Below are 23,232 nucleotides of genomic sequence, written 5' to 3' on the forward strand. Positions count from 1 at the left end.
AGCAATTAAGCTGCATTTTCCGAGTTCCTTGCATTCCCTCCTGCAGGAGTTCAGGGTATCGTCCTGTAACATCTGCATCCCACCCATGCCCTGCCTGGCTTCCCAAACATCTGATCTTCTGTCCAGCACACAAGGGCAACCCCCTTGGGAAGCACACCCAGCTGCAAACCCCGGGCATCCCAGCACCAGCGCAAGCCGGATCCAGCCCAGCAGTTTGAACTCAGCTGGGGTCAGAGGAGCAGTGAGCAGAGGCCAGCATTGCCCTGGACCAGCAGTTAGCACGAGTGCAATATCGCTGTCTCTTGCAAGAGTGCCTGGAAGGGTGCAGGGTGCCTGGACATGTCCCAGCAGTTGCGGTGGAAGGTGAGACCCCCCAGCACCACCTGGTAGATGCTCTAGCACCCTCCAGGATGGCACTTGGGGAAGGGGTGATGGGTTGGTGCCCATAGGAAGGTCTGTGTCCTGCACCCTGGAGCCACCCTGCTCCCATAAACACTTCAATATCTAGTGGCCTTAAAATCTACACGCTCTGTACAGCTATGAAGTTCTTCTCCTCAGGATTTGGTACGGCCGCCGTGCATAAGAGGCATAGATGCGGTGATGATGGAGTGTTCAAGCAGGCTTAGCAGAGTCATTACAGCATGAACTTGGCTGCCACCAATCAACAGCCACCTACCCTGAACAGAGCTTCTCCTTGTGCCGTCCTGGTGTTTCCAATTAAAAAAAGTGCACTGAATTAGTGTATTTTGCCACACAATTTTGCCCCAGATTGCCTGCTCTCCTTGCAGAGGCTTCTGCATTTCATTGTCTCTTCTGACTCTCTTCTCTGCAGCTGCAAACGTGGGGCTGTGTCCCAGCATGGTGGGTGCTGGCTGCGTGGATCTAGCACCCAGTAGGTTTCCTGGGGATCTCTACCAGTGTCAGCTGGGCTGAGATCTCATTTTGGAAGTTGTGCTGGGTTTCACTCTGCTAGTTGGACGGATGGAAAACCTACGGCTCAGGACAAAGCCATTGCATCGGAAAAATGCTGCGTGGGAGCATTGCGACATGTGCACGCATCCTGCTAAAATGGAGAGGCAGTGTCAACCAGCGACTGCAGGATGCTTCTCCTAAAATCCCAGGGCTTGGGATGTCACAGCCTGCCTTGTGTTGTTCCCTTAGCCTAGAGAAAATCATCACACCTTCTGCATGGAGGTTAAACCACAGGCGTGAAGCCCTGATCTCATGCCCTGCTGGGGATGGAGCAGCCTGGAGCCAACACAAGAGCAGTGCAGGGCCAGCAGCTCTCCCTCCCAGCACCATCTAAGCAGGGAGGAGACCCACTGCTGGGTCGGACCACACACCCAGCCTGGGCAAACACAAAAAGTTTTGCTTCCTCCTTCCTTTCTCCCTCCATGGAGCCCCCAGCAGAAAATCCCTTCCTCAGCCACTTGCAAGATGGGCTCTAATTGAGTGGAAAATGACTGGTACTTTCTTTTGCTATCCCAAGCCCATGGCTTGCTGGCAGTCATGCCGTGCTTGTTATTAGCAACCGGCTGCCAGGGGTCACTCTGCATTGTCATTTTCAATGATGACTGGAAAAGCTTTTCCAGCCCTCTGGCCCCCATCTCTCATTGGTAGGAGATAGAGGCTGCCTTCCTCCTCATCTTGCTCCTGGAAATTGTTTTCATAATTACATCTTCTGCAGACGTATTGATATTAATAAAGGTGAGCGTGATGAGGACAAGGTTCTGCAAAGCCCTGCAGACATGAGAGCTCCATCCCAAGGCAGGAGGAGGTGGGAAAGGGGCTGGAGGAGCTGGAGGGGAGAGGGCCTGGAGGCAGAGGAATGTGCCAGGGAGGAGTGAGGTGGTGTGTCAGGAGCTGCCACCTCCCTCGTGACGGCTGGGACAGGATAGGGACATTTGTGGCCCTCCAGGACACAACCCCACCTTCCTCACTTGTGTTTCAGCCCAAGAACCAGGTATCTGGCACATGAATGCCCCAGGAAAGCAGGGACACCACCACACAGCAACACCAGCATCCCACCTCAGTGCCTTTCTCCTCGTGTAAGCCTGGGGCAAATTAGCAGAAGAGGCACAGCATTAAAAGGAGGAAGGCAGCCTTGGACAGGGCTGGGCAGACATGGGTGCATCCCCCTAAATCTGCCATCTGTCCCTTGTGTGACCTTGGGAAGGTCATCTGATCCTCCCAGCTCTGTCTCTGGGGCATTTAAGACATAGAGCATCTCAGAGGGGCTGCATGAGGACAAACGTGCCCATGTCTGTACAAAATTCAGTCTCTGAACACGGGTATACAGTTGCCTAGGCAGAAGGTCAGTTCAATTCATACTACTTAGGGAAGTAGAATTAAATTACCTGGACTGACATTTGGCTAAGACATGGAGTTTAATATCCCTCTGCTTGTGGAAAATGCCAGGGGATATTTAACGGCCGCAAGGGATCCATTTTAGCGCTCGTTGGAGAGACGGGTTGGGCGACGGACCCCTCCACGCTGCAGGGTCTCAGCTGCCTTCCTGAACTGCCGGCTTCATTTTGATATGTGTCTTACAACAGCCAGCGGCGATGGATAGCTAAAGACTCGCAGTTAAGTGTGAGCATGCAGAGCCTTTAGGAAAAGCTGCTCTCCATGGCTCTTCTTGCACGCCAAACCCTCACTTGGACGTGGCAGCCGAAAACCAACCGGGAAGAGCTGTGAATCGTCTCTCAGCCAAGTCCCCTTCCCAGGAATGTCTGATGATGCTCCCCCAGCTCTGCGGGATAATATTACATCTGGTTAACCAGTACTCAGCCTAATGCCCATCGTCCATTATTATTATTACTATTATCGCTTTTATTATGTTACTGCCTGCAGGCCCTCGCTGAGGACGGGGCTCTATTATGCTGGCTGATGTACAGCCAGACAGCCCCTGCCTTGCCGTGTGCTGGCTAAATGGAGGCAGACAAAGGCTGGGGAAGGAGGAGCGCTTGTCCCCGTGTGTGGAGCAGGGACCCAGGAGACTGTGGGGGATAAAGGACTCCTTCAAGGTCACCTAGAAATTGGGGAGCTGGACACAGCCCGCCTCCCTTCGTTCCTCAGCTGGCCCCTGTGGGACCAGCCCTGATGTTTCCCATGAGCACGGTGTAATGATGTCTGTCCTAAGAGATGTAGGTCTGTCCTCACTGGACCGGCTGCTGAACGTGCGGTCCCCCCTCCTGGCTCTTGCATCCCCACCGCCTTGGAGGGACGTGGCAGGAACAGCTTTGGCTTTGTGCTTTTGGAGAGGCTGGCACTGCTGTGCTTTCTAGCCTGGGCAGGAGTCCCATGGATGGGGGACACACGCGGAGGTAGTAGGGACTGCTGGTTTTCCCATTAACCCGCAGCCCTGTTTGAAGGCTTGCCGCAGCCGGGAACGTAGCCCCTTTCAATGGCTGAGCTCTGCCGTGCTTGCTCGGAGCCAGGGCAGCCCTCCCCTGTGCGCCAGGGACAGTGTCCAACCTGCAGGAGCAGGGCTGGGGGGGTCACATCCCTGCAAAATGGGTGGTTGACTCCCACCTCAGCATCACACCACCGGTTTGTTTTTTGCTTTCCTCCAACACACTACAAAGGCATCTCTCATTACTGCCCAAGCACATGTGCCCTGCCTGGCCCAACTGCATTTAAGGACCCCTCTGCCGTGGCTCCAGGCTGGCACACCAAAAAGCCAGGACAGGATCCCTACTTTGCCCCAGGGAGTATCCTGTCGTGTCCATCCCCAGCCCCGTGCCTTTCTTCCCACTTCCTCGCTGCTGAGCCACAGTTCACAGTCATCTGCGTTCATTCAGCCAAACAGACTTTTGTTTTGCAAACCGAGCCTGCCAAGCCAGCACTGGATTTATACTTTTCCGTATGCTTTTGGACTCCAAGTCCCTGTCGATGGAAGCTGATGTCCAGCCTGAGCCCAGGGATTCAAAGCAAGTGGAGGAATTGCACAGCCATCTGGAGTAGCTCAGCACGGCGCAGCCCCAGCGAGTCGTCCATCCTGCCGAGGATAAAGCTGTAAATGGAAAATTGTGTCCTGTACTGCTGCAGAGAGGGGTCAGTGGGAGCCAGGAGGTGGCACTAGGCACCCATGGTCATGCCCATGGGTGCTTGCTCACCAGCCGCTCCCCAAACCTCCAGGAGCATTCTTTGAGCACTGGGTGCAGTGGGGATGGAGGAAGCTGTCCAGCCCTCCTTGCACCCACCACGGCAGAGGCAAGGCAATGGGAGACAGGAGAGGCTGTCAGGGTGGTGGTGAAGATGATGTTGAAGGAGGACTACAGCAGGGTGTGTGCCAGGGTGCTGAGCGGGAGGGCTGGGGAGAGGGAGGTGGTGGTGGACTATGGCTCAAGGGGAATAGGGCGAATTCTGGGTCCCACCAAGGTGGTTGGGCTGTGGCTTAATTTCAGCAGCACCCCTCTGCCTCACCTGCGGACAAGAAAGTGGGTTTGAAAGCATCACATGCTGATTTCTCCTAAGAGGAGCAAGCAGCGGTGGTGCAGGGAAGGTGTCTTCCTGGGGACAGTTGCTGCGATGCCACCATCATCCTGGAGCAGAGATGCCAGCGAATGGCACACACATGACTCCACTTGCAGCAGACTGGCCCCACATCAGCGCCTGGTCCCATAACAGCTTCAAGCAGAGGGAGAGATGCTCTTCAAGCACAGGTCAGGGCTGCAGGCAGCAGGCAGGCAGGCTAGTGAGGGAGCAGCTCACTCACCACCAGCACCTCCTTCCTCTCCCAGGGGAGGCGAAGCCCCTGTGTGGACATCACCTCCCACCCGCAGCCAGTGAACCCCTGGGGTCAGCGTGGAGGAGAAGATGTCTGAGTGCAGGGCAGGAGCTCTGCCAGGCAGAGGGGGCCTCCCCATGGCCCCAGTCTCCCTTTCCGTGCTTGAGAGACGAGTTTGATGCTGGCACCTTCACAAGCTGCTGCTCCAGGTGGTCAGAGCCAGGGGACCATTACTCAATCCAGAGATTTTCAGGCCAGAATGCATTGGCCTGCATGTGGATTTTGGAGGGGGTTAAGAACCCTCCCAGGACATGAGGAGTCATGTGCATTGCTATTCTTAGAGTGCATGGGGAGCCCTCTTCCACCTCTGGCACAGCTGTGCGCTCAGCTCCCCATGCCCAGCTCCTTCTTGGCCATGAGAAAAGGAGAAGCGTGGGTATACCCAAATCTTGTCCTTTTTGTAGCTTTGCTATTGTAAATTGGGAGCTTGAGCTGTCGGGAGTTGAGCAAACCCTTGGCGAGGAGCAAGGCTCGCTCTGCAATGGGCAATGCTGTTCATCACAGCCTGTCTGTGATTTGCTCCCAGCACTCTAAAAGTTGCTACAACTTCAAAGCACGTTGCATAGCTCACAACCAATGAATATTCACTTGAAATACTTGTCAGGTAGCAAGAAAATATCCCTATATCCCAAAAACAGTGCAAGGCTGAGAGAGACCTAGAGTGGAAGGTGACAATGGCAATCCTTCGCCCTTGGCAAATATGATGTGCCAATGCTTTGAATCCCCAAAATCCCAGCCCTAAATGCAAGGGACAAACTCTGCCATGTAACTGGGAGGTGAGCGGGTTTGAATGTGGGTCAGACTCCCAGAAATCAGGAGGTGCAGGATTTGGGCTTGGTGGGCTCCTCTCCCTGACCCAAGTGGCCCTGGGGAGCAGAGATGCTCTCTGCCCTGCCCAGGTTGTTTCCACGTGTCTCCAGCACTGGCACTCCCCTGACAGTGGTTATTTTGAGCCAAGACAGCTGTAGTGCTGATCTGGACAGGAAAAGGTGATTTGCACCTAATCAGTTTGGGAAAAGGACATTCTGCATGTTGGCTGCACCCCTTGGAAAGTACACAGCATAAAGCCCAGCCGGCTGTGCTGAGGGGTGTAAGGAAGGATGCCACGTGCAAAGATTTACCAGCCACCCTCTTCTCTTTCAGTAAAGCCAGATCCTCCTGAGAGTGTGGTGGCCAAACCCGTGCCCAATAACCCTCGGAGGCTGGAGGTGTCATGGCAAAACCCCTCATCCTGGCCCGACCCCGAGTCTTTTCCGCTCAAGTTCTTCCTGCGGTATCGACCCCTCATCCTGGACCAGTGGCAACACGTAAGCGATGCTGAGCTAGCCGGAATGGGAGGGAGCAGGGAGGAGCTGGTGGCTGGGAACACATTGCACTGGGAACAAGTAGTGAGGGACCCAAAAAATGTGTATTTACTGCCGAGGCAACCCAGACCCTTTTCCACTCCTTCTCTGTCTCTCCTCCCATCTCTCTTCCTCTCTGTCTTTTAACTCACATTCTGCCTACAAATGGCTCTGCAGGCTCTCCCTGCTCTGCGTTTTCATCCACGACCCCTATCTACTTTCCATACATATGTTCTATATAAAACCTGCCAACGAGATGTAAAAGGCATTTAAAGTATAAATGTCACCACATTTAAATGCGCCTCTGCCACATTTAGATTTTGAACTGAAGATAAAATACTGCTCGCCATAACTCAGAGCACAGTCACGGAGTGATTGCCATGATGTTATCGTATTTCTTACTTTTATTTCTTGTTTCTTTAAAAAAAAAATCGTCAGTGAAATCCTTGGCAGCCCGGAGGACAGATTTCATTTGTTAGCTGCAGGAAGATAACGAACGTGGGGTTTTTTTTTTCCCCTCTGTGCTGCTTGCACGCTCGGCTTGTGAAGGAAAGCAATCTGCTGCTCGAGGAGAGGTACTGCTATGCTGGCATGGCTCATCCAGCATCCCCTCTGCGCCGAGCTGGGCCAGTTGAAAGCCTATTTGGTGCTTCTCTTGATAAAGCATTTTGTCCAAAAAAATAAGACAAGTAAGAGGTAGCACCCAGTTCCTGGGGAGTTCACCTGCATCGTGGAGCCAAGCAGGGTTTTCTGTCAGCCAGCTCTTCTTGGGGAGAAAAGTGGCTGAGAGAGGGGATGGGAGGCTTTGCTCATGTCTCTGCAAGATGTTGGTGTCTTGGCGACTTTTTGTTTTTACATTGGTTGGGTTTTTTGACAAGGCGTCACCACAGGTCATGTTTCAGATTGAAATGTTTGCTGATGGCTTTGAAAATCAGAGAAGGGTTGCGAGAGGGTTTTTGTGCTTGTCTCTCTTTACTCTTCGCTTCCCTCCTGGGAATGGGAGAGCATCCATGGAGCATCCCAAGGGGTAAGAAAGCAGAGGTGGAGTTTGGGTATGAGTTTGCTTTGGATATTTTTTTTTTAACTTGGGGGAGAAATGCTTAAATTGTAGAAGTTGTGAAAAAGGGGGAAGAATTAATGGGAAATACCAAATGCAAGATCAGTTTTTTCAAGATGTGAAACTGTTGTGGAGAAAGCTGATGTTTTTACCCCACCACAGCCTAATCCAGCTGGGCACCTTGCAAATGCAGGGGTTTGCACCTAAAAATGGAAGGAGAGCCATCGAGCTTCCTCCCACCTTGACATCCTCAGGGTGGCCAGTCCCTCCATCACTCGGTATTAGGTATCATATTTGTGGGGTCACGTCTCACCGCAGGGCCACCGAGAGGGTGGTGTGGCCTCTCCATCGGTGCTCTCAGGCAGGCAGCAATGGTGGGAAATACATGGAGGTGCTTGGGGCACCAGTGGCAAGGCTACCCTGGCTGGAAAAGGCAGTTCTAGGGCAGTAAAAACTTGATTTTTACTATTTAAAAATACCCTGAGCTGCAGAGAGAGATTGAGCTACCAGCCCTCATGGTGGGTGCAAGGAGGGCTGGGAAGGGCTCATCTCCCAGCGTCCCGGGAGGGCACAGCAATCCTAGGTACTGCTTTTAATCAGTGTCCCCTTGCAAAAGACATCCCCCATCACTGGCCAACAGAGAAGTGTGTTTGGGGAATAATTTGCTTGGTAAGCAAGCGCAAGCATTCAGTGAGTGAAGTACCAGGCTTGTTTTCTGACTCTCTGCCCCTCCGGCTGGGTAATGAAAAATCTGATTTGAGGATGATTTGAGGAAAACTGCCACTATTCATCAGATGAATTATTTGCGAAGCCTAATTCAATCAGCTCCCAAACACCAGGGGATGGCAGCACTGCTGCAGCCGGAGCCGCTCCAACCCCAGGCTCCTGTGGCACGCTCAGCCTGCTTAGCCCAGATGGGCACCCTGCAAATGCAGGGGTTTGCACCCAAAAATGAACCCTGCCGATGCCAGCATACTGGGAGCGTACCCAAGCCATGCTGAGCTCTCCTTTGCTTGACCTATTGCTTGTTGGCATCCTGGGAGGTGTCCCTGTTCCCCCAAATCCAGCCAGGAGAGGGAAGCACATGATTCGATAGTGCCAAGCCTCGCTCAGCCATCCAGCTCATCCTACGGTGGTAGTGTTGGGTCTCTCCTCAAAGGGACAAGTGCCCTGAGAAAGGATGCAGTGGTCATGCATGCCATGCATGGGGTGTCTTCATTCTTGCCAAGATGAAGGTCTCCTGCTACAAGCTGCCCCCCAGCTTGGCTCTTGCTGTCCCCACTGGCTGCCATCGTGGAAAAGCCATTTCGCACAACCTGCTTGCTGACATCCAGGCAGCCTGGGGGCCCGGCAGGGAGAGGAGAAGTTTCCACTGGCATCCAGAAGGAACTGAGTAACCTTCTGCCCTGGCACACCCCCACGCTGATCCCCTGTCCATGCCTCCTTGTGGCAACCCACCCATGCACCAGTTGTGGGTTTTAAGCATCTCCTGCCACCCCCTTGGCAGCCCTGCGGGAAGCCCAACATTCCTGCGGGAGAAAACCCACAAGGGAGCACCGGGGACTGCCCAGAGCCACGAATATCCATGCAGGCCCCACTCGCACGTGGTGTTTCTTGGCAGAAGAAGTGGCTCCCCTTTCTCCCCTCCGCCTCCCGATATCTTTGCAGGGTCTGATTTATGCACAGCACCTCAGCAGGCAGGACCCAATGAGCACTAATAGGATCAGATGGATGTCGAGCTGTCGAATACCGTAGGGCCTGATTCAATCAGCGTCTGCTTTCTCCCAGGCTCTTCCTTTCAGGATTTTAATAATGCCAGGGCTCGGCACCAGAAGATGAAGCCGTCCATGGCGGGAGCAGTGGATCTTATCGAGACCACCGCTGCGCGAGCTAGCCGTAAATGCAGTTTACCCCCCAGAGAGAGACAGGCGATGTCTGGCCCAAGTACCCCCCCTGTCAACAAATATCTGGGGCTGACCCAGAGTGAGAGGGACACCCTCATCCTCTTCCCAGCGCTTCGCAAAGGTGGGTTTGAGCCCCAGCACGCTGTTTGCACTCCCTTTCCCCTGCTCAGCAGTGCCTTTCTGCTCAGGCCACTTAGCAGTTCTTGTGTTGCAGTTTGCTCTGGGAGTTATGATGATGTGCTCTGGGAATTATTATCATGGAGAGATGATGATGATGAGTTTCCATGTGAGCATGCCGCGGGGTGCATGCTGGATGCTCATTGCACCATCGTGCCGTCTGGCAGCAGCTCCCTCAAACCTGGGCACAGGCATTTCCCGGCTGTTTGGGATGCAGACGTGTCACATCGTGTCGCATCAGGTGGCCACCGACTCCCCTCCACCCCACCAGCACTGAGCTTGCTCTGAAACTCAAGCAACTTTAAAGTCACGCTCCTCCCTTTCTGGAAGAGGGGCTGGTGGTTTCTCTGCTGCCAGAAGAGAGATGGGATATTTGTAGCCTAAACAGGTTTTTTATTCTCTCCTTTTGGCAGAATCTCCCCTTCTGTCTCCTAAATATAAAACATTAAATGTTTAGGGTATCCTTTATTTTTCTCCTGCTTTTAAGTTTGTAATTCAAGCCAGATTAGTGTGGTTTCCTCTTCTGTTTTATAGCCCCATCCTGGCCCCAAGCGAGCTCTCCTAATGCTCTCAGATGTTCCTCTAATGGCTTACCTAGGCTGGAACTGGATACCCTTTCCTAATGGATTGCTAATAGCCTGTTTCTGGTTTTACAGGCTCCTTCAGTTAACTCGCAACAGCAGCGATCGCCACACTCACACATGAGATCTCCCCACAAGCACGTCTGCACGCTCACCCCTAGATGCAGGCGGGTGGCCAGGCACCATGTCGAGCATCTTTGGGGAGCCCAGGACAGGTCTTGCACCCAATTTGCTCCCACCCTGTAGCGTTTGCTGCAGGAGGATCTCCCCTTTTCCCTGTTTTTGGAAGATCTCGTGAGTTGAGCACTGACCAGCTTGGTGCATGTCCCAGGAACGTGGCAAGGCTCAGAAGGTATTTCTTAAGCAGCATCAGAGCTGGCGGCCAGGCTGAGGGAGGATTTCCTCCGGTGGGTTGCCAGCAATTTGCAGATGCCGTCGTGAAGTCTAATTGAACCCATTGGCCGCGCTGACAACATGAAATGTTAACGAACCGTGAGGCGGGCTGCGCCTCAGATCTTGAGATTTGCAGTAAAAGGTCATGAGATATTTAAAGCTAATAATGTGGTTGGGTTCTCTCCTTCCTCTTCTGTTTTGGAAGCATTAGAGCCACATCCATGAGCATTTGCAAAAGCTGGAAACATCTTTCTTTGAAAAAGCAAGCAGAGGTGTTCCCACAATCCCAGGATTTTGGGACCTGGGGCCACAGAGCCCCTCATGCAGGCATCTGTGCCGGCTCTGCTGCTGAGCAGCTGTGATCTGGGCAAATGATGGGGATCTGGGGACAGGAATCGGCAATTTGTGGGTATTGCCAAATATTTAGTGGTTGGGTTCATTGGTGTGAGGAAGGCATAGTCCTCTGCGCCGGCCACCGTCACTCATGTGTCAGGGTTGGCTGCCAGGGTGTGTTCAGGCTCATCTTCCAAGGCGAAGCAACATTTTTTGATCAAATAGGTGAATCTCACGGGCTGTCTCTGGAAACTCCTGCCTTGGGGCAGCCTGAAATAACCTGAAAGTGTGTGCTAATGTGTATCCTGCCTGCAACGGGCAAGGGGGAGAGATGGAGCCAGGCAAGGCAATTAGTGCCACCGCCTGCCGCAGCTGTGTCCCCACCGGCACGGGAGCAATGTCACTTTGCGGCGGGCGCGCTTCTTTGCACCCATTTGCATCCCCCCCGTGCCGCTTTGTCCGCACTCCCCCTCTTCGCAAGGCAACCTTGGCAGGGAGGTCACCCTGAGCAAGCTGGGTTACAGCTTCACGCCTGGTAGCTTTTATTGCGGCACTTCTCTCCCTTCTCCTCCTGGCTGCAAAGTCAGTGATTAAAAAAGAAGGGAAAAAAAAGGGAATTAATAGGTGGGAGCACAATGTTGAAGCTGTGATACTGTTGCTCGCAGCTTGGCGCGAGACAGGCAGGACTGGAGCAGAGGGTGCCTCGGAGGAGGATGGATATTGGAAATGCTCAGAAGTCACCTTTTCCATCCCCACCCCCCAGCTCCAGGGTTGGAGCCAGGCTCAGGACCCTTGGCTGGCATTGTCTGGGAGCTCTCAGCCCCACTGGGAACTGCTAATGACCTAAAAGTACCAAGCACCCAGCAGGACCAAGCATCCAAAGGCAGCCATAAAGGTGCCACTGAGTGGCAGAGCACTCGTGTGCACCCATGTGCCTGTGCTCACCTGCATGATCTCATAGCTACATGCAGGCAGGATGGCACTGGCAAGTTTAGCTTTCCCTGCCCACGTGCAAACCATGCCAGGCAGGTGCCCATGACCCATGGTGCCCATGCACAAGCTGCACCCATCTGCTTTCGCCCCTAGCCCACAGCATCAGCATGGTAAATGTGTCTGTGAGCAGCAGATGCCAGTGCTGGGCAGGGTTAGAGCTGGTGCTGAGCTCCCTGAGCATCCCTGATCCCATCGTCCCCGTAGCCGCAAGCAGAAGCGAGCTCTGCCAGTTGTCACTTGGCAGGAGGGGACAGCGCATCCGGAGAAAGAGTCCCGTTATTAACAAGGTTGCAGCTCCGCTTTCAAAGATGCTCTTTATTTTAAGCCTGCAGGGAGCCGCTAAGCTGCATCTGGTGTGACACAACCCAGGCTGCAGAGGATCCCGACAATAACTCGTCCTCCCAGACCAGCAGCAGGGCTGAGCTGTGTGCAGCAGCAGCACAGCAGCCTTTTCAGGGGGGTGACAGCAGGGACCAAAGCTCTGACCCTGCTGGGCTCCTCTGCTACCCAGCTGGCAGAGAATAAGGGGGGTCATTCACTTTTCCCAACCTTTTAGTTATTCCAGAGTCTGGGCAGAAAGTTTTGTCTGGGGTTAGCCCAACTGATTCCTGTGGCGCTGCGGAAGGAGGAGGTATGTGGGGGCTCATTTATTAGTAATGAATGTCAGACCTATTTGCTCTTCAGACGTGGCTTTGAAAGGGAAAAGCAAAACATTTCTTTTCCACTTGGCGACATCTTTTTGTGGGCTGCAGTGGCTGTTAGCATTGACCTTCCTGCACTTCCCAGCAGCGGGGCGGCTTGCTCGGGGGTTACTCCTGCATTTGGTTTAGCCTGTTCCCCAGGGCAGGTGGAAGCCTGCCAGCATCCCCCTGTGATCGCAGGGACTGAAGGGAACCTGAAACAGCAGCTACTTGTGTAGCATGAGTCCCTGCAAAACTCATTGCAGCCAGGTTGTAGGATCTGGCCACTTGTTGTGGGGAAGGGAGGCTGTAAAATCGAGCCCATGGGGGTGCCCTGTCCCTCTCCCAGTTTCTGTTTCCCCCATTAACCAGGATAACCCGGGGAGATTCCAGAGGTGGGGGAAGCTGTGAGGACTCAAGATGCATGGCAGACCCGCACTGTGCTCTTTTGAGGGGTCTTCTTCCATGTTCCCTCGCTCGCTATGGGTGGCACAGGCTGTGTGAGCAGATCAGCTTCACGCTGCAATAGCTGGGGTGCTCCTTTTATTTTGGGGAAGACAGGCTTATCCGGGCTCGATACAACTCCTGGGACAGGCGTGTGGTCTCTGTCCTGGCATGCACAGAGGTGGTGCATCCCTGCCATGGGACTGAGGGGTGCCAGCCCCCCATCCCTGCATTGCCAGCTTCCCAGCAGCGGAGCACCCCCTTCCCACACCGGGAGCTGTGCTAGGGAGTGGGAGGTGTCAAGGAATGGAAAGCAGAGCCACTGCCACCACGGGAGAGCGGGCAAATGCGTTTTCATGTGGGATACAGAGAAGGAGGCATCTGATCCCCCTTCTCCCTCTCTGCCTCCTTCCGACACACACCAGCCCCCAGCCCAGCTGCCAGGGCAGGGAGGGTTGGGGTTTTCTCTTCCTCCATCCCCTTCCAAAGGCCATCTGGGCTTCAGACATGCCTGTGCATCACTCTGTTCGCAAGTAATTGCTACCTGGTCACACTGGACCAGGGGCAGAGCCCGGGTAGGAACAGAGCACAGTGACCTTTTTTACTGCCAGGGCACCCTGGCAGGGTGGGCTAGTGGCCATGGAAGTGGTGTAGCCCAGTGGGGGGGGAATGGCTTCCTTAAGTCCTGCTGTGCTGAGCACTGCAAGGCAGTGCCACCAGTCTGCAGACAGGGACTGGGACGAGGACACACATGGATGTCCCCTCTTGGGGCACATGGTGTGGATGGCTCGTGCGGATGTCCCCAGGCCTCCAGCACGTGTGCAGGGGGGACCAGCATGGACAGAGGCAAAGACACACACTGGGAAATCCTTCCCTCCACCTGCCCTGAGTGTCTGTCCCCATCCCATCAATGTGGCACCAGCCCCTGGGCTCATCCCGGTGCTCAGGGCTGTGCGTGATGGGGATATGTGGCCACAGCAGGGAATGGGAATGGGATCCCAGCCCACGCTGTCCTCGGCAAGCTGTCTGCTGAATTACTGGGTTCAAGGGCTTTTTTCATTTCACTCTCCCTCTTTTTTTTTTTTTTTTTTTTTTTTTTTGCAATGCTAATAGCTCTGCATTGCACTGGCTACTGATCTCTCATTAATCTGGGTTGCGCTTCACAGCCAGCCGGAGTGACTTTTGGCAGGTGCACAAAGGCAGGCAGAGACATGCAGACCCCCCCGGCCAAAAAAATTACCATGCGCAGCCTTCCTCCTTTTGTCTCTGTGTGGTGGAGATGCGGATTAAGGAATTTCTCTGTCTGCCTTTGATGCTGTTTGTCCATCCGTCCCCCCCACGACCTCCCCAGTGTCATCCCCCCCCGGTTCTCCCTGTCTGTGTCCAGTTGGACCCGGTCCCTGGGTGCTTTCCCATCTGCTGCTGCACTTCAGTGCTGAGCCATGGGCACCTGCCCAGGGACTCTCCCACCCACCATGGCAAATGTTGGCTGTCCCCCTCAGCTGCCCAGCTCAGAAGTGCTGCTTGCAGACAGCATGTGTGGGGAGAGATGGATGCTGTCGCCTACACTTTGCCTTTTTATCTGCTGTCTAAAAAGGAACTTAGGGCAGCATCCTCACACATCCTCCAGGTCTTGCAGCCAGGGTCCTGGGGGCGGATGTCACAGGCCTTGCCCCATCGTGCCTGCAATGACCCATCTGCAAACACCCAGCTGCAGGTTGTCTGTGGCTGGGGAGAGGCAGGAATTGCTCCCAAGGGGAAGCATTCAGCTGAGAGGGCTCTTTAGGCTGGAGGAAATGCTCTGGATGGAGCATCAGCCTGGCCAGACCAGCAGGACCTCGGGGGGGCTGGTTTGCCCTTGGGTTCTGCCCAGCTTGCTTGCTGCGGGGCTCAGGGAGCAGCCACGGGGGGCTCAGAGGGTGCTGAGAGACCTAGAGAGACCCACACACCATACAGATAACCCCAGCATCTTTCCAAGCCCCGTGCACCACCTGCCCAGAACAGACCAAGCCAGGAGAAACAGCCTTGCTGGGGGCTGACAGCTCACCCAGAGAGTCCCTCTGAGGACTCTGATCCAGCTCAGGTTTTGGTCCTGGGCTGAGGAGGGCTGGAACTTGGTGGGGTTGGTGGGATGGGTCTCCACAGGTTGGAGGATGCACAGCTATGTCCTGCAGGAGGGACCAGCATCCTCCTCATATTCTCTTCCCCATCCTCCCTTCTGCCCAGATCTCACAGGATTTCAGTTTTCACCTGTGCCCCGTAAGAGATATGGGCCAAAACCTTTTTTCTGCAGGATGGGCTGTGCCCAGCCCTGGGATGGCAGCAGCCACCTCCCTGGCATAGACCAGGGAGCAGTGCTGGGGACCTGTGAGCTGCTAAACAGGACCACCCTAAGCCTGACCTCATTATCTGGACAAGAGGCAGCACATGTGACCCCAGGGCTGGCTCTTACCCCCTTCAGCATGCTGGAAACTCAGGGAGAGCTGTCACGGAGCCCCACCAAGGTGGCTGGTCTTATCTGCCCCCCATGCCAGGCTCCCTCCAGCCAGGCTCTGACCTTGGGCCCCCTTGGAGGGCATGCCAAGAAGCCAATGGGTCAAACCCAACAGTGAGACCCATAGTGTGGTGGTGACATGTCCCCTGGAAAGTGGGGATGGACTTGGGCACCAGTTGTCCCAGTGCTTTGGCTAACAGCAGCACGGGGCTGGGGCACATCTCATCTTGGCACAAGTCCTGCGGTGAAACTGCCAGCATCCCCTGCTTGCATTGCTATGGTGCCGTGGGCATCAGCCCTGAGTTGGTGCTGTGAGGGGAGGCAGGACTCTGCCTCCCCCATCCAGCCCCAAATTCTGCAGCAGTAGGTCAGACACACACCTTTCTCCACGCTGCTCTCCTGCCGAGGTTTGGTAGCAGCTTCGCGCCTCACGAGCGGCAGGAGGCCCTTTGCTCCCCAACGGCTGGGGTGGGACTGGCCAGGCCTGCATGCAGATGTGCTCCAGATGTGGGGCTCCTGTGTGCCTAGGCCAGGCAGCGTGAGCAGCTGGGAGCGCAGAGCCCAAGGGCCCGGCTGTGCTGGGCAGCAGGCTGGATACCGCCCTGGGAGAGAGAATAGGGAAGGAAAGGCTCTCGCCCAGAGCGAGAAAGCAAAAGTGCCCCCCTCCCTGGTAGGGATTCCCCAGAGCAGCTGTAAAAGTTGCAGGAGGAGTCTGCAGTTTGCGTGCAAAAGGCATTAAATCTGTGCTGGGGGGTTGCACATGCTGTACTGGGGAGACTGGAAAAGGGCTGGGTCTTTCTCAGTGTGGGTTCAGCTACCTGTGTAAGCAGCGGGGTGGTGAGATCAGCCACACCGGCTGCTGGCCAGGCCATCACACACGTTCTTGGTGTGCACACCATCCCTGTGGGTGTAAAGCCAGGGCAGCCTTGTCCCACAGGTGCATTGGCCCGGGTACCCCTGGGCACCCTGACAGTGTAGCTTTTCTTTCTTTGGGCTTTGGGATGTGTTCAAGGACCAGGCGGAAGTTTTCAGCTCCATCTTGCTCCTATCATTGAACTGAGTTCTTAATAAAACTCCCTGGAGCTCCTTGGTGCTCCCTGGAGCAGTGGGATCCTGTGCCTGACCTTCTCCTGGGTGGCTGGGGAGATGTGGAGGACTCCACGCGGGCTGCACCATGAAGTTCCCCCCACCCGGGAAGAGCCGCTTGTTCTGCTCAATCATGAGCCCCTGACTGGGTACCAGCGCTCACAGGTGGGCTGCATCAGACCCACACCATCTGTCATCCCCCCAGCATCTTGATTATCAACATGTGTCCGGAAAGAAGGTGGTTTGTGTCAGCCAGGGAACAGGGGAAGGTCAAGGGGTGCCCCATGTCCCCCCCTGCCATGCACAGGCAGCACAGTGGGGAATGAAACTGACAGCGTGTTTGTCCTCAGCCTCAGGGTCTGTGTGGAGGGCAATCTCCCACACAATTTCTGCAGGATGCTCCTGCCCTGGTCCCCTCTGTGCCCTCAGGACGCCAAGGTCAAGCCTGGCTCCATCCCTGGAAGGTCACTTGGGTACTGAGCCCTCCTCCTCTGTCACCCAGGCATGTTTGCCCACCGATGGTCGTGTGATGGGAGTGCATTTCTGCTGGGCACCTGCATCCCCCTGTCCTTCAGCCAAGCTCCAAGTAGATCAGAGATCCCCAGAAGGTGTGGACATAGTCTGGGGTTAAACCATTGCACCAAAAGCCACATCCCCAGGAGGATGGCAGGACCTCCCATGGCCCAGGCAGCAGTGACAATAGGACAGAGGGAATTTTTCTAGGAAAGACAGCTGGTCATGGCTTGATCCTTGCCCAAGGGCCCAGCCAGAGGGCTGCAAGCCAAGCCAGTGAGATGCCAGCGGGAGCAAGAGCAGGGTGGCCAGAGGCATGCTGGTTGGGGAATCACTGGCAATGAAAGCATGTGCACACATACCAGCCACTGCCCTGGATGTCCCACTCCCAGCTGCCCTAACATGTCCAAGCAGAGCCTGCCCACACATCTGCTAGTTTCTGGTGACCTCTAGAGGAAGCCACTCCGTTCCAGCACCACGAGTTTGGGAGCTGGATGGGGGTCTTGCCAGAACTTTGGCTTAGCTGCAGCTGGAGCATTCTCCCCCTGCATCCCTGTCCTGGGCTCATGCCTCTGCCCAAGACCCTGTAGCACTTCCCAAAGTGCTGCAAAAGTCTCGTTATCATTCTCTAGCTGAGCTAAACATGCTGATCATCTTACACCTCCTGGTGCCAGGGGTTCCTCTGACTGCCCTCCTCTCCCTGCCACTGCCCTCAGGTTGAGCTGTCGGACGGGACATCACACACCATCACGGATGCCTATGCTGGCAAGGAGTACATCATCCAGGTGGCAGCCAAAGACAATGACATTGGCACATGGAGCGACTGGAGCGTGGCCGTTCATGCCACCCCCTGGACGGAGGAACCCAAGCATCTCACCACGGAGGCCCAAGTCACAGGTGAGAGCCACCCCCCCATACAAACAGGCTGTGCCCGCAGTGGGGGGGAACCCAGGAGTCCTGGCTGAGGCCCCTCTGTCCTGCTCTGTGCAAGTTTGGTCCATAGCCAAGGAGATCCCCCCAGCACTCAGGGGGCTGCAGCCCTTCGCCCTACACTTTGCCCCCACCCATTGCCCTGCTGATGGGTGCAACCGAGGGGTGCTGGCTCGGCTTACCTGGCTCCAGCATCCTCCTCGCCAGGGTGCTTGGGGTGTGACAATGAAGGTGGGGTTTATTATTATTATTGTTGCTGCTGCTGCTGCTGTTGTTGTTGTTGTTGTTGTTGTTGTTATTATTATTATTATTATTATTATTATTATTGTATTCCCTGGAGTGCTGTCCCCCTCCAGCCCTCCATCTCCAGTCCTACCCCCTCCACACCTCTGACCACACACAATGGCTCGGAGCGATGACAATTCGAAATAAAAGCCACAAAGTTAACAAGCCTCTGTTTCTAGGAAAGAGCTGGGACTGTGTCCAAATGGGCGTTATCAGCCCTCCATTTCCCAGAAGGGCTGGAGCGGACCCTGTGCCAGTTCCCCTGACTGGCACTGACGGTGGGGTGGGGGGAAGCACTGGTTTGCAGGCAGGCAGGGGCTGCACGTGTGAGCTGGCCAGATGCATGTGTGGGCAGGGGGAGTCCTCAGCCCCCCCAGCCCTCCAAACTCTATCCCAGCTGAGTGTGTAGATCCCAGCACGTGTGTGCAAGCTGTGTACTGCTAGAGCCGTGCACAAACCTCTGCAGACCCTGGCAATGCTCCCTGCACGGAGATGCATTGGGTGCAAGCCCTGCTGCTGGCAGGTGCAGGTGCCTCCTACACAGAGAAACCCCCCCTTGCAGAAACAGCACCCAGTGGAGCACCTAGGGATTCAGGCAGCACCAGGGATTTGCAGCCCCTCATCCCCAGGGAGATAAACCCCCACAAGGAGTACAGGCACACCATGCCAGTGTCAGGGTTTGGGGTTTGCTCCTGTACCCTACCTGCATCATGCTAAACGCAAATACCACTTCAAATGGCACCTGCCTGCTGCCTGTGCAGGCACACGCGTGTTCCTCACACGTGTTCCTCACACACATGTGCCTGTGCATGCAGCTGGCTGTAGCCATGCAGGGCTGATGTGGGACACCCTGGGTCTGGGACTGAACCTCACTGTGACACCTTGGTGGGGTCTGAAAGACACCAAGATAGATCCCCTGTGGCCTCCAGCATCCCCCCCAGATTGTCTGGCTAGGGGCAGTCTGGGATGCTCTGGATATGACCAAAGCCACCCCACACTGGCTGCCCATCCGTACTCTCCCTGCAATCATGCAGAGACCCCAGCTGGTCCTGTACAGAGGAGGACAAGCCCTGCAAGCCAGCCCAGCAGCCGCAGCCATGTCTAGGGCATTCCGTGGGTGGGGGATGCTCTCTGCTGAGCACTTGTGCCCATGTCATCATGACCTCTTAGCCAAAATTCCCACAGAGATGATGCATAGAGCAGCTCAGCTCAGCAGGAGGGATGCCCAGCTCTGCCAGGTGGTTGAAACATCTCTGAGCAGTAGGTCCAGTGTTAGAGCAGGGAAAGTCTCATGGACTGCACCATCCCCTAGCTCATCATGCTAGCCCTCTGCCTAGCATGGCACGACAGTGAGAGCAGCAATTTGGGGACAGGACGGTGCTGTGTCCCCACCAGCAAAGGAGTGGGGCTGCCCCCCTGCCCCAGGGCACCCCAGTTCCCCTCACCATCCACTCTCCCTCCCTGCAGAGACAACGAGCGCTAGCACCTCCTCCTTCATGCCGCCCCCCACCACCAAGATCTGTGACAAGGGGGCTGTGGTGGGCAGTGGAGCCGTGGCAGTGTGTTGGACAGCTGGACTGGTCTTGGCTGCCTATGGCGTCCTCTTTATTTAGTGAGTATCTCCCAAACTGGGGGTGTGGGAGCTGGGGTGTGAGTGCTGAGAGGGGGCAGGGATATGGGGACCCCAGGGGCTCCAGTGTGGTTGGGAAGGGGGTGCCCCAACCAGGCTGTGGGTGAAGGGCATTGAGAACAAGCCATTTGGGTTGTTCTTGCAGTTTTTTGTAAATGCACCAAATCTGGCTGCTTTTCCAGACTGGGTGTTCCAGTGGACATCTCAAAAATGGCTTTTCAAACATTTTCCACAAAGCCTGCAAAGGGGTCAGTCTTTGATGCCTTGTTGTCAGCAGACCTTCCCTCTCCCCACTGCTGATTTTTTAAGAGGCAAAGAAACCACGTGGAAATCTAAGGCCTTTGCGTAGTGATGAAAGCAAAATTGTCTGAGATCAGAACATTCAAAGATGCACCTCAAAAATGTCCTCGGGCACGGTCCAGTCCTGGGAGGAGGAAGTGGAGGTGATGGGTTTAGGCACCTGGGTTCTGGGGAGGGGCGAATTTCCATGTGGAAAAAGGCCAAATTCTGGTCGGCGTGTCCCCTCGGTGGCTGGCCACAGCTGAGTCCAGAGCAGAACCAGTGACCCCTCTCCTTCCCACCTGCAGATCCCCATCTGTTCGTCCGTTGCAGCCCAGTGCAGACGCTCTCCCACCGCCCACCGCTGCCACTGCCCCGCGCCCCGCTACCCCCCTCCCAGGTTGAGTCTCTTATCTCTTCGATTTTGCACACGTTGAGGACGTATCACGCTTCTCGCCATCGCTTCAGAGGAGGACAGAGCCACCGCCGTCTCCTGGGGAGCCACAAAATTCTCTCCCAGCCCAGAGCGAGGAGACGCACTTGTCGTCCCCCCCCCATCCCTGTCCCCCTTTCCCCAGCAAGGCGAAGCGAGCCCGGGCACCATGCCGCAGCCGAGGACCCCACTCATACAGCTAACCCCCCCATGCCAAAGACGTGCCTGCCGCCCCACCACCCACACGGGTGACAGGGAGCGTGACGGTGCACCGAGAAAAGGGGATATGAAAATGGGGGTGGTGATGAGGGGAACGATGCTCCCAGCTGTGTACCCCACTATGGCAGAAGGGGGTACCCCAAGGACCGGACTTGCTCCCCCAAGCTCTTGACCACGTGGTGAAGCTGGAGGGGTGCACGGGTCGGGGGGTCTTGGTTGCCTCCAAGGGGATGATAGAGGGAAGAACTGGTGGCTTTCACAAGTGTGGTGGGAAGCAGGGAGCTGGCAGGGTTTTAATGGAGAAAAAAAAAAAAAGGAAATTAAACACTAATAAAACCCCCCTGCCCCTTGCCGAGCACCTGGGAGAGCTGCCCCTCCAATTCCCCCCCCGTCCCCGCAGCACCCTGCAGGAGCCTTCGCCACCCCCAACCCCATTCCTACATGACCCCCAAACTTTTAACCACGTTGGATACAGGGAATTGCCCCCGTTGACGTTTGTCTCATTCTCCAACAAAAGCAGAATAGCTCTGCTGTTGCCTTTAGAGCTGGAGCCCTGCAGACCTGTCCCCCGCTGTCCCCCGCTGCCCCCGGCTGTCCCCATGCCTGCTCTGCTCTCCTCCCCATCCTGCCCCAAGCCCTGTTTTGTAAAGACACCTCCTCTTGCCCTTGCCTGAACCCAAGCGCAGTATTTAATACCGTACGTCCTAGTATTCCCACTGTTGACATGCTGTATTTGAATTTTTTATAGATGTATATATATAAAAAAAAAAAAGAATAAAAAAAATAATACTAGAGGGGATAAAAAAAGCTCACACAGAGACAACGCACACACGCACCAGGAGAGACGGTCTTCATTAAATGATCATTTCATGATGACTAGCAGCTCTGGATGTTATTTCAACTCCGTCTGAAGCGCGTGGTTTCGGGTACCCACTCCTGCGCATGGTGCTCGCTGTGATGGGGAGGATGTGGGGATGGCAGTGAGGGGGACACAGACACCCTGGAGCCTACCCTGCGGCTTGAGCCCATAACATTATCTCCCCAGGGGGTGAGGGGACCCAAAAACTGGCCTCCGGGACATCCTGAGAAGGTGCAAGGGGGATGCCCACCCCTGGAAGCCCCTGGTGATGTAAAGGGCATGGTTGTCACTACCGCGTGTGGCACCCGTGCTGTGATGGGGAGGTGCCACGTGTCCCCGTTCACAGGCCCTCGGGGATCCTGCGTGTCCCTGAGCTCTGGCTGCACCCTGACACCTCTTGGGCAGGCAGGAGGATGGAGACTTGCCCGCACCCTGTGCAGGCTGGAGGCTGGAGATGACACGTCATCCCAATTAATGCACTTTCCTTGTCTGATTAATAATTTCATGTTAGGAAAATGCCACTGGCCAAGATGCTCTGAATTAAATTTCCATCAGGGCAGGGCTCACATGGATCCGGTGTGGGGGCAACGGGCACAGCAAAGCACGCTGAGTCAGGGTCTGGCCTCTCCCCACGTGCCTTGCTTGTGAGCACTGACTGGAGCAGAGATGTCATCGAGCTACAGTTCATCACAGGAAGGAAAAAAAAGCTTGGTTTTTTAAGCAAATTGCCTGCCCGGTGCTCCCACAGTGTCTCTCCAGTTGGGAGATGGATGGATGGATGGATGGATGGATGGATGTATGTGAAGAAGCCACAGCCCTGAAGGCAGCACCAAGCTGGTGACTAGCTCCGATCAGGCACTTGCTGTGATTTTTTCGGCATGCCGGGGCTTTAGTAGAGGAGAGCTCAGTCCCGTGGAGCCCTGCCTCTGGCTCGGCCGTGCCAGCAGCAGCACTGCCCCATGTGCTGGCTTGGTTCACTGGTTAATGTTCCATTACCAGACAACATGCCTCCGTCATTTATTAATGTTTCATTAGTGTTAAAAACATCTGGTAATTAATTATGCACTAATTATGGATTCACAGCGCTAAAAGCCGGGGTAATCTACCATAGCAGATGGCTCTTCGGGGCAGGGGGAAGGGACAGCTCTTAGCAGAGATGAAAATGTCAGGCCCAGCCCTTGCCTGGGGGAAGCATCCCAGACAGACAGATTGCCTTCCTCTCCACCCAGGATCTCCATGCCTGGTCCGGAGGCATGCTGTCTCAGGTTATTAAGCAGAGGAAACCTGTCCCTCTCAAGTGTTTCAGGGACCAAGGGAACTGTGCTCCCACTGCCCAGGGCAGCTGTATGAGAAGCCATCCAAGAGCGGTGGCTTTCACACAAAAAGCCCCAGGCACCCTCCGGCACCTGGAGTCAGCACGCAGTCTGCCACCAGCTCCAGGATGCCATTCGTCAGCCCCTCCATGGTGCCTGGCCAGATTAAGCGGCAGTCCATAAAGCAAGGGGTGTCATAAAAGCCCACTCGTGGAGTGCCCCAGCAATATTATGTACAGATGTGCAGAGATGTTTCTAACTGGGGAAAGTCCCAGCGGAGCATCCCTGCCAAGCAGAAAATCCATCCACTTAGCAGTATAAATCCATACAGGAAGCAAGAGGGAATTACAGCGCTCAGAGAGACCTGTGCATCACATAACCTGAAATCCAATACATCAGCCGGGCGCAACGGGTCCCTGCATCTTCCCAGCACATATGTGGCAGTAAATCCCACCTTAGGTGTTGTTTTGGGCTGTTGCTGATGCGAGAGGTGC

At 55.2% G+C, this 23,232-nt stretch overlaps 1 protein-coding gene across 4 annotated transcripts in view; it reads left to right on the top strand.

Annotated features, from left to right (window-relative positions):
- The window catches only part of CNTFR (ciliary neurotrophic factor receptor), a 212,140-nt gene extending 190,734 nt beyond the window's left edge, over positions 1–21,406 (top strand). For all 4 annotated transcript variants that reach the window (XM_054809877.1, XM_054809878.1, XM_054809879.1 and 1 more), the window contains 4 exons: positions 5,936–6,099; positions 17,507–17,687; positions 19,473–19,617; positions 20,223–21,406. In XM_054809877.1, coding sequence (XP_054665852.1) covers positions 5,936–6,099; positions 17,507–17,687; positions 19,473–19,617; position 20,223 — 491 coding nt within the window. In that variant the 3' untranslated portion in view covers positions 20,224–21,406. The remainder of the gene's footprint in view (positions 1–5,935; positions 6,100–17,506; positions 17,688–19,472; positions 19,618–20,222) is intronic.
- The last annotated feature ends 1,826 nt before the right edge of the window (positions 21,407–23,232 follow it).

Source organism: Grus americana, chromosome Z (genome assembly GCF_028858705.1).
Source record: "Grus americana isolate bGruAme1 chromosome Z, bGruAme1.mat, whole genome shotgun sequence".
Lineage (NCBI taxonomy): Eukaryota > Metazoa > Chordata > Aves > Gruiformes > Gruidae > Grus > Grus americana.